This window comes from Ambystoma mexicanum, chromosome 8 (genome assembly GCF_040938575.1).
Source record: "Ambystoma mexicanum isolate Mex_15411 chromosome 8, UKY_AmexF1_1, whole genome shotgun sequence".
Classification (NCBI taxonomy): Eukaryota; Metazoa; Chordata; class Amphibia; order Caudata; family Ambystomatidae; genus Ambystoma; species Ambystoma mexicanum.
Window position 1 is genome coordinate 1,615,541,108 of NC_090929.1, and position 15,257 is coordinate 1,615,556,364.

Genomic DNA, 15,257 nt, shown 5'->3' on the forward strand with positions numbered 1-15,257 from the left:
CTGCGTCGACCGGGATTCCAGGGAGGAGTCCAGGGTCGGCCAAGCAGTGCTGCGCAACCTGTTCGCCTGAGGTGAGCCTGGTGAGGAGGTAAGATGCTTAATGTTGAGTTGATGTGATGCTTAATGTTGAGCCTTTGCCACCTCCCGTGGTTGTGCATGTGTGTACTGCTATGTATTCTTTATTCATGAGCATGTGAATCCATGCCAGACCCCATGCTGGAGAAGGAACAAGTTACTTACCTGTAACTGTTGTTCTCCAGCATGGGTCTGGCATGGATTCACATGCGAACCCTCCCGCCTACCCCTCTGCGGCTCTTCACTTGGTCATACTGCCACTTCACGTGCTTCCAAATCTGAAGATGGCTGCCAGAGGCGGTGCTTAGGTAGAGGGCAGTCATTGGCTGTGGTCAGTATGACGCAGAGACCAGTGATTGGTTATTACTACGAAAGACAGATCAGAAACGAAACTGATACTGGTTTTTTCTTTACCGAGGATTCCCAGCCTGACGACGGGGAATATTCATGAGCATGTGAATCCATGCCAGACCCATGCTGGAGAACAACAGTTACAGGTAAGTAACTTGTTCCTAACTCGTGGTCGCCTGGGGATGGGCCGGGTCATGCTTTGGCTAGTGAGATGGTATGCACACCAGGCTCTGGTCTGTGATCGCGTCCTTGTAGGGCACATTCCTCTTGAACATCTTTGCAACACTATTAGAATAATGAGTAGGTGTTTATGGCGGTCGGGGGTGTTGGATGTCCTCATGGGAGCTTGGGCATGGCTGGGGATTTGTCTGGTCTTGTGAATTTGGACCTAATGCATGCAATTTCACATTTACTGATAAGGCCTTCCCTTCTAACTATGGTAACGAATATCTATGAAAAATAGCAATGCTGCTCGCCCCCCCCCCCCCCCCCCCTCGTCATAGTGCTTTGAATGCAAATCGCCTCACTCTACAAGATGGTGAGGGGAGGGGACCCAAGGAGAGTGGCCAGAGAGTGGGTGGAAGCAGGGAACATGGGTCCCAGTGAGAAGGATCTCGGTTTTGCTGGCATTAAGACCGAGCTCATTAGCCGTGCACCATGCCTGAATAGCAGTCAAGACAGTCAGGAATGAGAGAGGAAGGAGGAGGTAGTGGAGGAAATCTTGAAGGAAAGCTGTATCATCAGCATAACAATGGAAATGTGGAGAGAAGGAGATCGAGTTGACCAGAGGGGTAAGGTAGATGTTGAAGAGCCACATAGATGGGATAGAGCCCTGAGTGACACCGCAGGTAGAGAATAAGGTGGAGGAAATAAGGTCCAGTTGCACCTGGGAAGGTTGATTAGATAGGAAGTAGATCAGATCTGTGATACCAGATTCAGTGTCTGATCCAGGATACCAAGGGAATCACAGAGCTACTTTATCAGGATGGTATAATTGACCGTGTCAAAGGCAGAGGACAAATCAAGGAGGATGAGAACAGAAGGATAATTGGAGTCAAGGTTTGAGAGCAGGTCTTCATGGGTGTTCAGGAGAGCAGTTGTTGTGCCTCTGGATGCTCTGAAGCCAGACTGGTGGTCATGGAGATAGCCAATGGATAGTGTGGTGTGTCCGTTGGGAGATGACCAACTTCTAGAAGAGTTGGCCCGGAAAGGGAGTAGTGGAGATAGAGTGGTAGTTAGCCGAGGCAGGAGGGGTTGGCAGACGGCTTTTTTTAGGAAAGGGTTCACAAGGGAGTGTTTGAGAGATAGTGGGAAGGAGCCAGTGGCGAAAGAGTGGTTGCAGTAATGAGCCAGGGCAGGAGCGAGAGGGGGAAATGTTATTCTTGATAGTTCTGGAGGAGCTCCTGGTTGGAGGAGACTTTCATAGAGCAGACCGCTTTAGAGACCTCATCTGGTGCTATGGGTGAGAAGGAAGAGAGTATATGTTAGGGAGAGAGGGGGGCCAAGGGAGGCCTGAAAGCAGGTGGGGGAGTAGGGTGCGGGGCAGAGGAGAGTGAGGACAGGACTTCCTGGGTTTTGGTTATAATATGGGAGGCCAGTGCAGTACAGAGGGCCAGGGGTGTAAGAGGTAGAAGTGGAAACTGCAGTAGGATTGGCGAGTTCCTTACAGAGTTTGAACGTGTTGTTGGTCGGCCCAGAGATGCAAGGTTTGATATAGGCTTCTTGGAGCGGATGGAGAGACGGTATAGCCTTGGAGCAGGCGTCATGCCAGTTTGTCAGTGGATGCACTTGAAGTCTGCCATTTCTGTTCAGCAACTCTGCACTTGCGTTTCAGAGAGGCTAGGTTGGAATCATACCAGATGTTGCGCTTAGAGGCAGGCAGTTGAGGGCTCAGCACATTTTGCAGCTGGTGGAAAAGTTTCAAGATGCCCAGTATCTGCCAGCGTTTGATTTTCTGAGGTTGCTTGGCCTCATGGTGTTGGGCAGAATTATATGCAGTACCCTTTGGGAACACCACACACAATTAAGACTACAAGTGAAAGTACAAATTCACCTTTGGTACAAGCCCGTACTACACAGTTAAAATGGTAGCGATGGCTGAGCAGCCAGACTTATCTCAAGAGTAAGTGAGCAGTATCAGATAGTTACACAAAGGACAGCAATTACTATGATTCAGGCAAACACTGACTCAAGGTTTTCAAGTAAAAGAATATACATTTATTTCACTCTTCAGTTGTATAACATTACACTACTATAAGCAAGTTAAAAATCACACTCTTAAAACACCACACCACTTCCCTTAAATTCCAGACAAGTTAAGCTCACAAAATGAAGTGTGAGCAAAATAGCACTCCAGCAATTTAAAAGGGAGGGAAAAACAAAGTTAATAGAAATTGAACCACACCAACAGGTAAGTACTCAGGGCAAGTGAGCAATAGGAACTACAATGATAAAATCAGATAGAAAATGCTTAGGGCCAAAGTCAATGGATCAAAAGTCTTTTGCTCAAGGTAATACAGTTCAGGGTGCTTTGCGGTAAAGTTCGTGCCACGGATTACGGATGAGGTTGGTTGGCATGAAAGTTAGTTCGAAGAGAAGGACAAGCCCTCGGATTGGAGAAAGATTTGAAACACTTTCACTGCGGCTGAAGGAAACGCACAACCGGATTTGCACAGTACCTTAAAATGGAGAGGGGGCTGTAGCTGAGGCAGACGTTCCTGGTAGTTCCTGCAGGCTCACGGTTCCTGAAGCGACTGTCGGACTGATCAGAAGTAGGAAGACTGGAGGTTCCTGCACTACCCAAGAAAGAAACCAGCAGCAGTGCCAAGCAACGAATAAAAGGTGCGCTCGTTAAAACCCAAGCAGTTTCCGACCTTTCCTGGCTGTCCGGCCCACTGTAGCTCTGTATAGAGAATTCGACCTGAGGAGGGGTCCTGGCTTGCAGTTTTTGTGAACTGGTTGGTCCCACCAGCTCAAGGGAAAAGGTTTCCTGGAGGATCTTCTCTGTCGGATTATGGAGATTCGGACCTGCAGCAGGGCTTCACCAGGTGGTTCAGTTGCTGTAGGGGTCCTCTTCTTCAAGTTCCTCACTGGTTCTTTTGTTCCAGTGGCGACTTTGCTCTTCCAGTCACCGGAGACCGGGTTTTTATGCAGTTTTCACCCATTCATACAGCCTGGCTGTCAATCACACAGCAGGGTGGCTGGCCTGGCAAGGCCAGTCCCCTTAGCCAATCAGACAGGAGTGTGACTTGGGTTACCAAGGGAACCCATGGCAGGGGTCCTAAAACCCCTCCCTCACATCCTGCCTACCCAGACTCTCAGGTGCCTAAAGGAGGGCTTCTGTGTGGAAGCCCGTGAAAAAGCGATGAACAAAGGGATCAAACCTGGTTTGGCGCACAGAGTAAAACGTGAGAAACACTTTAACAAAAAGAATTGGCGAATAAACCCGGCCGATCCAAAATAAAATGTATTTTGTGAAGCGGGTTTTTGTTTGAGGCTAATATAATAGCCTAAAACATTACCACGTTTATAGAAGATAATCGCGGTAGAAAAGTTAGGATAGATACCACTGCCACCAGCCAAGTCTTAATGTAAAGGGAGCGAAACAATGCCCCAGGAGGCACAGACAAAAAGGGATAAGAATTAACCCTTTCCAATACTCCATGGAAGATGGGGTGTACTGGGTCTGTGGTTTAAAGTGACTAAGGTAAAGTTAGTGGCAACTTTATCCTTTTCTGGGGGACTATAGTCATCCCCAGAAAATGGAGTCGGTGGGAAGTCTAAAAGACACCCCTGTGTCACTGTACTGAAGGTGCTGTGTAACACACATGAAAAATATGGTGCTCTGGAGTAGGTGAGGCTCCAGTGCCCAAGATCACACAAAAAGTAGAAACACACATAGCAAAACACATGTAAGAGTGAGAAAAAAGGCTCACACTCTTACCAGGTGAAAAAATAAATCCTAGAAATCCAGCAAAGCTGCTGAGGGACTCAGTAGGTAAGGGAAATCAACAATTTATGAGTATTCTCCCTAACACATGGTTTCTGAGAGATTAAGATACAAAGATTGCGACATCACGGAAGACGGTATGGAGGTGTTTCTTTCGGCTAGGAGGCCATCAACAAAAGCTTTATACTGCTGCCATTGAACATGTTTTGCAGCTGGTGCAGAGCTAAAGATATTGATCCTTTCATTTGTGACACTCCCACTGTATTATCTTTTCTGTTACATCTGGCCCACCATGGACTTCAGGTGTCTACTGCTAAAGATTACTTGGCTGCGCTGTCTACATTCAAGCACACGTAAAAACAATGCTCTTATTTTAAGATTCCCATTGTTATTCAGTTCCTCAAGGTTTTGAATTTCATAATCTGAGCCCCATTGAACCTTGCCATTCGTGTACACTCAGGTTATTGGCTCGAAAAACTATTTTTGTATTGTACATCACCTCTGCTCACAGGGTGAGTGAGCTTCAGGCTTTGTCATGCACGCCTCCATTCACCATTGTCTCCAAGGTGGTGTTGAAATTTCAGAAAATAGTTTTGCCAGCTTTTTACCCACCTCCTCATCTTTCCAAGAATGAAGAGAGGTTACACAGACTAGATCCTAGGAGAGCGCTAAGATTTTACATAAGCAGATTTCCGAAGGGCAGACAATTGACCAACATTTTGTTGGTTATTGCAGACATAAATTAGGGCAGGCTGTGACTAAGCAGACCTTGTCCCGGTGGATCATTTTATGTATCAAAGAATGCTATTCCTTGGCTCGTAAGGATGTTATTCATAATCTAAGAGCTCATTCTATCAGGGGTGTGGCAACCACTTCAGCCCTACAGAGAGATTGACCGGTGCAGGCTATTTATAATGCTGCAACCTGGTCTTCATTACACACCTTCTCAAAGCACTACTTCCTGGATTCCTTGTCGGGTCAGGACATAACATCTGGAAAAGCTGTTCTTCACAGCATAAAGCAATAACACAATTCTTTGGTCCCACCTCCATTTACAAACTTCTCAGAGAGTCTATCAAAGATGACGAATCCGTGGGAGGACACATCCATTTGTGCATGATGGGGGGGCTGGGGGGACATGAACTGAGGCAACGGGCATGGTGTGTTATTTATACCAGCATCAATGTCCTGTCCAAGCGCAGGAATGGAAGCTTCTGAGGGACCTTCACTGAATGATGCCCGGCACCCTCTGCTTTCAAAATGTTTCCGAAGCTGCAAGCAGGATATCACTATATCAAAGTTGCGGAATCTGCTGGAGGAACATCCAGAAGTAAGTGCATTACCAGGGGTAAGTCATTTGTTCATCTGGCTGAATTCGTTGACCGTCTCGGGTGAGTACAGGAGTTGAAGATGCAAAGAACTTCTACATTTACACATTTGAAACTGTATATAAGCTCTGACAGTTACACAATTCATCTCCTGGATGGCTGTTACAATTTCGAATCATGTCCCAATGGGATTGTCTGTGTTAAATGTCTTGATAGTCAAGCAAAGGTTTAAATGCCACTGTAGAATTCAGAAAGCTTGCTTGAGAGTGGAGTATCGGTATAATCTTACTCTTTGTATGTATTAGATTGATGTTTGTTTTGCAGTGCTTGGTGTGGCATTTGGAAGGGGGAGGATGGCATACCCATTTTTTAATGTAAGATTAATATTTGGTATCTTATTTGTTGTCTGAGATCATTAGTGTGCAACGCTCCCAACAACATTGCATAGTGTTAGTATATCAATCAACATTCAATAAAATAATTGTTTGTTTCTCCACCTACAGATGATGGCAATTGGTATAGAGGTTTGGTGAAAGACATTTCTGAAGATGGTTCAGCTAAGGTGCATTTTGTAGATTATGGAAACATTGAAAATGTGTCCACAGATAAATTGCGTGTGATTCCGCCTACGTTTCTGAAACTTCCATTTCAAGGCATACAATGCTGGTTGTCAGGTTTGTTAAATAATTTAATTTAAACCTAAATCATGCTCTCACTATTTACTTGTATTCTGCATTACATTTCCTCATCCCTGTCTTACATTCAGGATATTAGATGTATGTTCATTATGCTGCCAGTCCCCTCACCCCTTTAAATTGAATATTCAATTCTAACCCATTTGTCTGCTCTGGTGAAGCACATATTTGAACTCTGGTGTTATTTATTTGTAATATTCAAGCAGCCTAGTCAAAGATAGACTGCCCATGGAGTGAGATGGGGAAAAATGTTACTGTGATTGTGAAAATTGGACATGGTTCAATTACATTGGAATGTACTCAGCAGTGCCACGTCTTCCACTGGCACTCTTGGACACCTGTTCACATGTCATACAAAGAAAGACGTGTGGTTTACAGCCCTCAATAGACCACTCAACACATGATACTGTATGTAGAATTGTGTTCCATGGAATTCTTTCAGGCACTGCAGCAAAACGAGCATGGCACAATTACTTTGAGGGTACTGGATAAAATCAGGCAATTCGGCATTTTGATTAGCTATTATGTGTAAGCATTACATCCTACATTCTCTCCAGGAGTCTATAGTTAATGCCAGATCTGCAGTTAAAAAATGCTGCTGCACTCAATGACCTTATTATTCCTTCAAAGCTGGATATTCTGTTTATAACAGAATCCTGGATCAAAGCAAGCTCGGTTTCACACTTTCATCTATTGGTTACGGACGTTTTTTTAATTGAGTGGCCAAACGGAGAGACGATGATGGGAGGCGGGTTTGCAGTTATTCCAAGGTCCTCTCTGGAATTCATTTTCAAACACCAACATGGGACACGTCCTCTCAAATTCTTTCTTGATATGATATATGGCATTTGTAACGCGCCTATACACAAGTGTTTAAAGGCGCGGACGAGGCAGGGAGGGGGGAACAAGGGGAGACGGACAACGATCCTACTAGGCCAGGTGTCATTCAGATCGCGCAAGTGCATGGGTAGGGGGAACGGGAAAAGTGCAGGGGAGAAAGGGAGAGGGGAAAGTGCAGTATAGGGTTAGTAATGAACAATATAAATAATAAGGGCCAGCTGGTGGCAAGTGCAAGATAAGTGCAGACAAGTGCTGGGAAGGGGGGCTGTAGGGATACAGAGACAGTCCCGCAGTGCAGGGGAGAGTGGCTGGGCGAAGGACCGAGATTGGTGAGTGGCCCAGTTGCTGATTCAGTACAGTTTCAGTGATTTAGCAGGGGAGAGGGAAAGCAGAAGCCAAGAGGAAGGTTTTGAGGTGCTTCCGGAACCAGAGATGGTTCTCCTCAAGTTTCAGGGAGGCAGGAAGGCTGTTCCAGAGGGAGGACCCTGCTGCGGAGAGAGATCTCCCCCCAACTCGTTGCTTGGAGAAGCGGCTGACCCTGAGGGAGTTGGAGGCGGAAGAGCGAAGTGCTCGAGAAGGAAGATATTTAGGAAGGGAGAGTTGAAGGTAATTTGGCCCCAGGCCCCACATATATCTCCTGACTCGTATCATCTAGTTCTTTGCTATGGACCCCCGGCCCCTGCCAGTTCTCTTTTTTTTTTTTTTTTTTTTTTTTTTTTTTTTTTTTTTTTTACAGGGCCTCGATATTTATCTTGGAACAGAAGCACAACATCACTCAAATATAATTATTTTGGGTGATTTCAATATATGGTGCAATGAACCTGACCACGTGGAATATATCCATTTTAAGTATATTATGCAATCCCGTGACCTTCGGCTTCTGTTTGAGCTGGCATCTCATGTAGGTGGGCATTGTTTGGATATAGTTGTTAGGCGATCCTCAGCACATCAGGCCTCCCCACATCAGAACACTGCTCACATTCCCCAAACACCTCCACCCCAGCTTCGAGGCTCAAGGGATTCGGTGAACCCACAGAACCGAAAACACCGTTCCTTCTTTGGTGTACGGGCTCGCTTACAACCTTTCCTGCATTGGCAACTGCCTTGGAGGATGTATCGCAGAAGAGACGGCGATACGTCATCACGTCGGTCACGTGATACAGTGTGGCGTTCCTCACGTGATCTTGGTAGACGTCACATGACCCAGGGACACACAGTATAAAGAACTGAGAGGCAGGACGTTCATTGCTTCTCAGCTGGCTTCGGACCCTGTTTGGCGTTATTACTTGCTCCTTGCTACCTCGACCACGGAACTCTCTCTTGGACTCTCTTGGACACCCCCTTGTACCTTTGCCTGGAACTGTTTACCTATTGCCGGATTATTGGACTGCACATCGACTTGTCTTCGGATCATCCCTGAGTACCTTGCTGTACTTCTACGCCCAAATCAAGCCCTATCTTACAGGTGGCCTACCTGGATCCACGCTTACCTGCGGTTCTACCACTCCAGGGACCGCTGTATCTTGTTGAGCATCGAACCTCCCTACTAGGTTACCTGGGTCTCCCTTACACCAGATAGGTAAGACACTTTAGATTCTTTTTGTTTACCTGCCTGTATTGTGATTGCCTGGTGCTTAATCTCATTCCTTCTTGACAGCAGCATCGGTGTTCCAGAGGCTCCGTGGATCTGGGAAGACATCTCTCACCTGTGGCCTCAAGGGTCGCACAGCGGGTTTCTATTTTGTTCCCCTGTGCGTCACTTGGGGACGGAGGTCTCATCGGTCTACACGACACTCAAGTCAGAACAGACTGAGAAGCCGTATAGTCGTGTTAGACGATGCAGGGATCCACGGACGAACCCATAACTGCTCTAGTTCAGGCAATTACAATACTAAGGGCGGATATGGCCGCCGCAAACACAGTGATCCATCAAAGGTTGGATGCCATACAGAGCGTTCAGCATTCTCTTCCTACAGACCCTGAGTTTGGAGATGGCAGCTCCTCCACTACACCCCCTCCCTTGGCTGCTTCTACAGTCCCAACTCCATTAATCCTCCCAACTCCTTCCACCCTGGCTGCTCCTGAACGTTACCAGGGTGATCCCAAGAAATTCAGAACCTTTGTTAACCAGTGCAAGTTACATTTCTTATGCAGGCCGTTGGCCTTTCCCACGTCCACTGCTAAGGCTGCCTTCGCCCTTTCCCATTTAGCTGGAACAGCTGCCGCTTGGGCTAATCCCCTGTTAGAAAACAATAGCCCGGTTCTTTATGACTTTGATTTATTGGTCCTAGAAATGTCCCGAGTATTCGATACTCGACACAAGGCACAGTCTAGGGATTTGGAGTTGTTGGAACTGACTCAGGGCAAAAGAACTCTGATAGATTACATCACCCGGTTCAATCAGCTAGTTGCGGAAACATCATGGCCAGAAAACAAGCGGGCGGTGGTCTTTTATAGGGGGTTGAGTAACACCATGAAAGACGCTTTAGCAGTGATACCTTCTATGCCCACTCAGTATCAGGAATTGGTTGATCTCGTCCTGCAGGTAGATGCACGCCGATCGGAGCGTAGAGCTGAATTGGGGGCCTCATCCTCTCCTACTCTTGTTATTACTCCCGCTTCCTGTACTGAAGAACCTATGCAAGTGGGAGGGGTACGCAGTCCTATTACAACATCTGAGAGGGAACGTAGAAGGGTAGATAATGCGTGCTTTTACTGTGGCACCACTGGGCATTTCGTGAAAGAGTGTCCTCGACGTCCCAAGAAGAGTCAGGTTTTTCGGATGGCTCGACCTTAGAACCGGAGACCAGGTCGAGTTTCCCATCTTCTTCTCCGGGAACCCCTCTTGCCTTTGCTCGTGTTCAACCCATCTCCGTAAAGGCTACTCTATGTCCCTCTACTGGCCTTCTACATGCAGTCAATATCATTATTGATTCCGGTGCCACTGGTAATTACATAGATATTGATTTGGCCCATTCCCTCAATCTACCCTTAGTGGTAAAAACACGGCCAGAACATGTTCAAGCCGTAGACGGTTCCGCATTGGTTTCTGGTCCTGTTAGACATCAAACTGCACCCCTCTTGTTGAACATACAAGACATACACACAGAAACCTTATGTTTTGATTTGATCACCGCACCTCAATTCGGTATCATACTAGGGATTCCCTGGTTACGTGAACATAACCCACTGATCAATTGGCAAGCAGGCACTGTACTCTTTGAGTCCGATAATTGTCAGAATTTTTGTCTCCCGATCCATCAAGCCCCTGACACACCCTCTCGGGTCTTGGGAGCCCTAGCACAACTCACACTGACAGTTGACGATCCAGAAGTCATACAGTCCCATACTGTTGGGGGGTTGGTGTCTGGGATTCCGCCAGAATATCGGGCTTTCGAATCGGTTTTCGATCGAGGCTCGTCTGAGGTACTTCCTCCACATAGAACTTATGACTGCCCAATCGAATTGCTTCCTGATTCCACTGTTCCTTCGGGCAGGATCTACTCTTTGTCTCCTTCGGAGGAACTGGTGTTAAAAGAATATGTACAGAGCGCCCTGCGTTTAGGACACATCCGCCCCTCCACTTCACCAGCGGCAAGTCCTATCTTCTTTGTACCCAAGAAGGAGGGGGATCTACGTCCTTGTGTGGATTATCGGCGTCTTAACGCGATCACCAAGAAGGATAGATATCCCATCCCGTTAATCACTCCACTCTTAGATCATTTAACACATGCTTCCATCTTTACCAAACTTGATCTACGCGGCGCATACAATTTGGTACGCGTTCGCGAGGGAGACGAGTGGAAAACTGCTTTTTGTACTCGTTACGGCTTGTACGAATATCTTGTCATGCCCTTTGGCTTATGTAACGCCCCGGCCACGTTCCAACGATTCATGAATGACATTTTCAGGGATATTCTGGATGTGTACATGGTTGTGTATTTGGACGACATCCTGGTCTTCTCTCGTGATCTGGATGACCATGTAAAACACGTCCGAGAAGTACTAACCCGTTTGAGCAAACATTCCTTATTTGCCAAACCTGAGAAATGTCAGTTCCATAAGACCTCTGTTGAGTTTTTGGGTTTTCACATCACCCCTGGGGCGTTGTCCATGAACGAGTCTAAGGTCAAAGCAGTCTTGGATTGGCCAGTACCTCAAACACTCAAGTCCTTGCAGGCCTTTTTAGGATTCGCCAACTTTTATAGGCGTTTCATTTCTTCCTTTTCCACGATTGTAGCCCCACTCACGGCCCTGACTAGTCCTCGGGTACCATATCAGTGGCAGAGAGAACAGCAGGAGGCCTTTGAGACTTTGAAAACCGCCTTTACGACCGCACCGGTACTCCAACATCCCAATCCTGATCTCCCGTTCATAGTCGAGGCAGATGCCTCTTCCTTTGCCCTCGGGGCGGTGTTGTCACAAACATGTCCTAATACAGGCAAATTACATCCAGTGGCATACCACTCCCGTAAGTTTTCCAGTACTGAGTCTCATTATACCGTTACGGAAAAAGAACTCTTGGCTGTCATGGACGCTTTCCGTGTCTGGCGTCATCTTCTGGGGGCTAAATATCCTATCACAGTATACTCTGATCATCGGAATCTACAGGATTTGGCTTCTCTGAAATGCATTAATAGCAGACAGGTCCGATGGCATCTTTTCTTTTCCTCTTTTGACTTCCGTATTATGCACCGTCCTGGAACGGCACATGGGAAGGCGGATGCCTTGTCACGTTCCCCGGGGGGGGTTCAATTGCCCACATTCCCCGACACTGTTCTCGGAAAGAGTCATGTGATTTGTCTCTGTACTCCCTCATTGTCACTGATAGACTCGGTTCGATCCTGGACTAGCGATCATTCTGACCAGTTGCGAGAATGGGACCCAGTGTTTTCTGATGGGTTACCGTTCGTACATGAACGCCTGTTCCTTCCCACACCTGACACACGTAATCTGGCCCTTGAGTGGTCTCATGACGCTCCCTTCAACGCTCACCCCGGACAGGAGCGCACGTTAGATCTTCTCAAGCGTTGGTGTTGGTGGCCTTCTATGAAGCGCGATGTAGAATGCTATGTTAGGTCATGCGCAGTATGTGCTCAGGCTAAACATCAAAGGGGTCGACCAATTGGGTTGTTGCTTCCGCTTCCGGTACCTCCCAGGCCCTGGCATACGTTGACGATGGATTTCGTTACTGATCTCCCCAAATCGAAGGGCTTCGACTCCATCTGGGTGGTGGTGGACACGTTCACTAAAATGGCCCGTTTTGTCCCCTGCAAACGTATCCCTTCGGCTCCTGTATTAGCGGATTTGTTTTTTGAACATGTGTTCATGCTATTCGGCCTTCCTTCGGTCATTATATCTGATCGAGGGTCACAGTTCACCTCTCGGTTTTGGAGATCCCTGACGAAGCTATTGGGCATTGACACCAGGTATTCTTCGGCCTACCATCCTGAGACCGATGGACAGACCGAAAGGACGAAACAATCTATGGAACAATACCTTCGTTGCCTTATTTTACAACATCAGACCTCTTGGTTGGCCGCCTTGCGGAGTTCGCATATAATAATGCGGCTCATTCAGCCACTGGTTATTCTCCCTTTTACGCCCTCTATGGCCAACATCCCAAGGTCTTGCCGGTCCCTGATGCTTCTGATTCTGCGAACCCTGCGGCCACGACATGTCTTAGAGATCTTTCTGCCTTACACGCTAGTACAGTGGTTCATCTCACTGAAGCAAAGGCTGCTATGAAGGCCCGTGTGGATGGCAAACGTCGGGCTGCTCCCCCTCTGGTGGTGGGTTCCAGGGTCTGGTTGTCTTCCCGTCATCTTCGCCTAGTGGGTTGTCGGAAGTTGCTGCCTCGTTTTGTTGGTCCCTATGTGATTTCTAAGGTTGTTAATCCGGTGGCTTTCCGTCTAGTGCTTCCCAGCTCTTGGCGCATCCATCCTGTGTTTCATGTCTCCCTCCTCAAACCTTGTCCCGACTCTGTCCGTCTTCGTACCCCTGTTGCGCCGGTGTCCTTGTCCTCTCCTGATGTTTTCGAGGTGTCGGCCATTTTGGGCTCCAGGTGGTTTAGGGGAGGGATCCAGTACCTGGTAGATTGGAAGGGTTACGGCCCGGAGGAGCGTTCATGGGTTTCCTCCTCTGACCTGAACGCCCCTCGCTTGGTGGCCCGTTTCCATTTAGACCATCCATCCTGCCCACGGGGTCGTGGGCCGTTGGGGAGGGGCTATGTTAGGCGATCCTCAGCACATCAGGCCTCCCCACATCAGAACACTGCTCACATTCCCCAAACACCTCCACCCCAGCTTCGAGGCTCAAGGGATTCGGTGAACCCACAGAACCGAAAACACCGTTCCTTCTTTGGTGTACGGGCTCGCTTACAACCTTTCCTGCATTGGCAACTGCCTTGGAGGATGTATCTCAGAAGAGACGGCGATACGTCATCACGTCGGTCACGTGATACAGTGTGGCGTTCCTCACGTGATCTTGGTAGACGTCACATGACCCAGGGACACACAGTATAAAGAACTGAGAGGCAGGACGTTCATTGCTTCTCAGCTGGCTTCGGACCCTGTTTGGCGTTATTACTTGCTCCTTGCTACCTCGACCACGGAACTCTCTCTTGGACTCTCTTGGACACCCCCTTGTACCTTTGCCTGGAACTGTTTACCTATTGCCGGATTATTGGACTGCACATCGACTTGTCTTCGGATCATCCCTGAGTACCTTGCTGTACTTCTACGCCCAAATCAAGCCCTATCTTACAGGTGGCCTACCTGGATCCACGCTTACCTGCGGTTCTACCACTCCAGGGACCGCTGTATCTTGTTGAGCCTCGAACCTCCCTACTAGGTTACCTGGGTCTCCCTTACACCAGATAGGTAAGACACTTTAGATTCTTTTTGTTTACCTGCCTGTATTGTGATTGCCTGGTGCTTAATCTCATTCCTTCTTGACAGCAGCATCGGTGTTCCAGAGGCTCCGTGGATCTGGGAAGACATCTCTCACCTGTGGCCTCAAGGGTCGCACAGCGGGTTTCTATTTTGTTCCCCTGTGCGTCACTTGGGGACGGAGGTCTCATCGGTCTACACGACACTCAAGTCAGAACAATAGTAATGTTTAGAGGGAAACCTGTGTGCCACCAGGAGACTATACCAGTCACATGGTCAGATCACTATGTGGTAACTTTTGTCATCCCAATGGGAAAGCCTCAACATGGAAAGACCTCAGTTGCCAACGTTCAATTGCCACGCAGTAAAAAGAAAATGGATACCATTACAAGTGTTTAATTACTTAATGGTCTGACTGGTCACTCACCGAACACAAAATATTCTGAGTTATAGCAGACGTTTGTCTTGTCTACAAAATAACTGATATTTTTGCCCCTATAAAAACTACCAATAGACCTGGAAGCAGTAATAATCGGTGGTACAATGAATCATTAAGAACTAAAAAGATCGTCGGAAAGAAAAGTTATGTTTGAAGACTAGGACACCTGTCGACCATTCCGCTAAAGCCTCATGTCTTCAAAAACAGATTGATCTTGCTCAGAACAGACCAAAAGCATTGTTCACAACTGTAAAAAATGTTGCGTCCCCGTATGTATGATTCCCTAGCTTCCTTTTTGTTCAGATACAATGGATCAGATTAGTACAAAAATAGATTCTCGGCCTTTTATCCAACAAGGGATTAAGATTTCACGCATCCGATATTTATATTTACCTTGTGGATCTGGAAACAGGTTCCAAACTTATTCTTCAATTAAAGGCCGCTATTATTTATTTCCTGCTCATCTAGCTAAGCAGCATGCAGGGGTCCTAAGCAGGCATCTTTTACCTGTTATAAATGCCTCCTTAATAGAGGGATATTTTCCAATTGATTTGAAAAAATATCTTACGCCTGTTTTGAAGAAAAATGCTTTGCTTCATGAGGTATTCTGTAATTATCGCCTAATTTCAGGCCTGTCCTGGCCATCTTAATTTCCTGTAAAATATTGTTACAGTGCAATTGCAGAACTTT

At 47.2% G+C, this 15,257-nt stretch overlaps 1 protein-coding gene across 1 annotated transcript in view; it reads left to right on the forward strand.

Annotated features, from left to right (window-relative positions):
- Nucleotides 1-15,257, forward strand: part of TDRD1 (tudor domain containing 1) — a 2,044,642-nt gene that overhangs the window by 1,342,717 nt on the left and 686,668 nt on the right. The window contains exon 18 of the mRNA XM_069611868.1: nt 6,207-6,377. Within this exon, the coding sequence (XP_069467969.1) occupies nt 6,207-6,377 (171 nt within the window). The remainder of the gene's footprint in view (nt 1-6,206; nt 6,378-15,257) is intronic.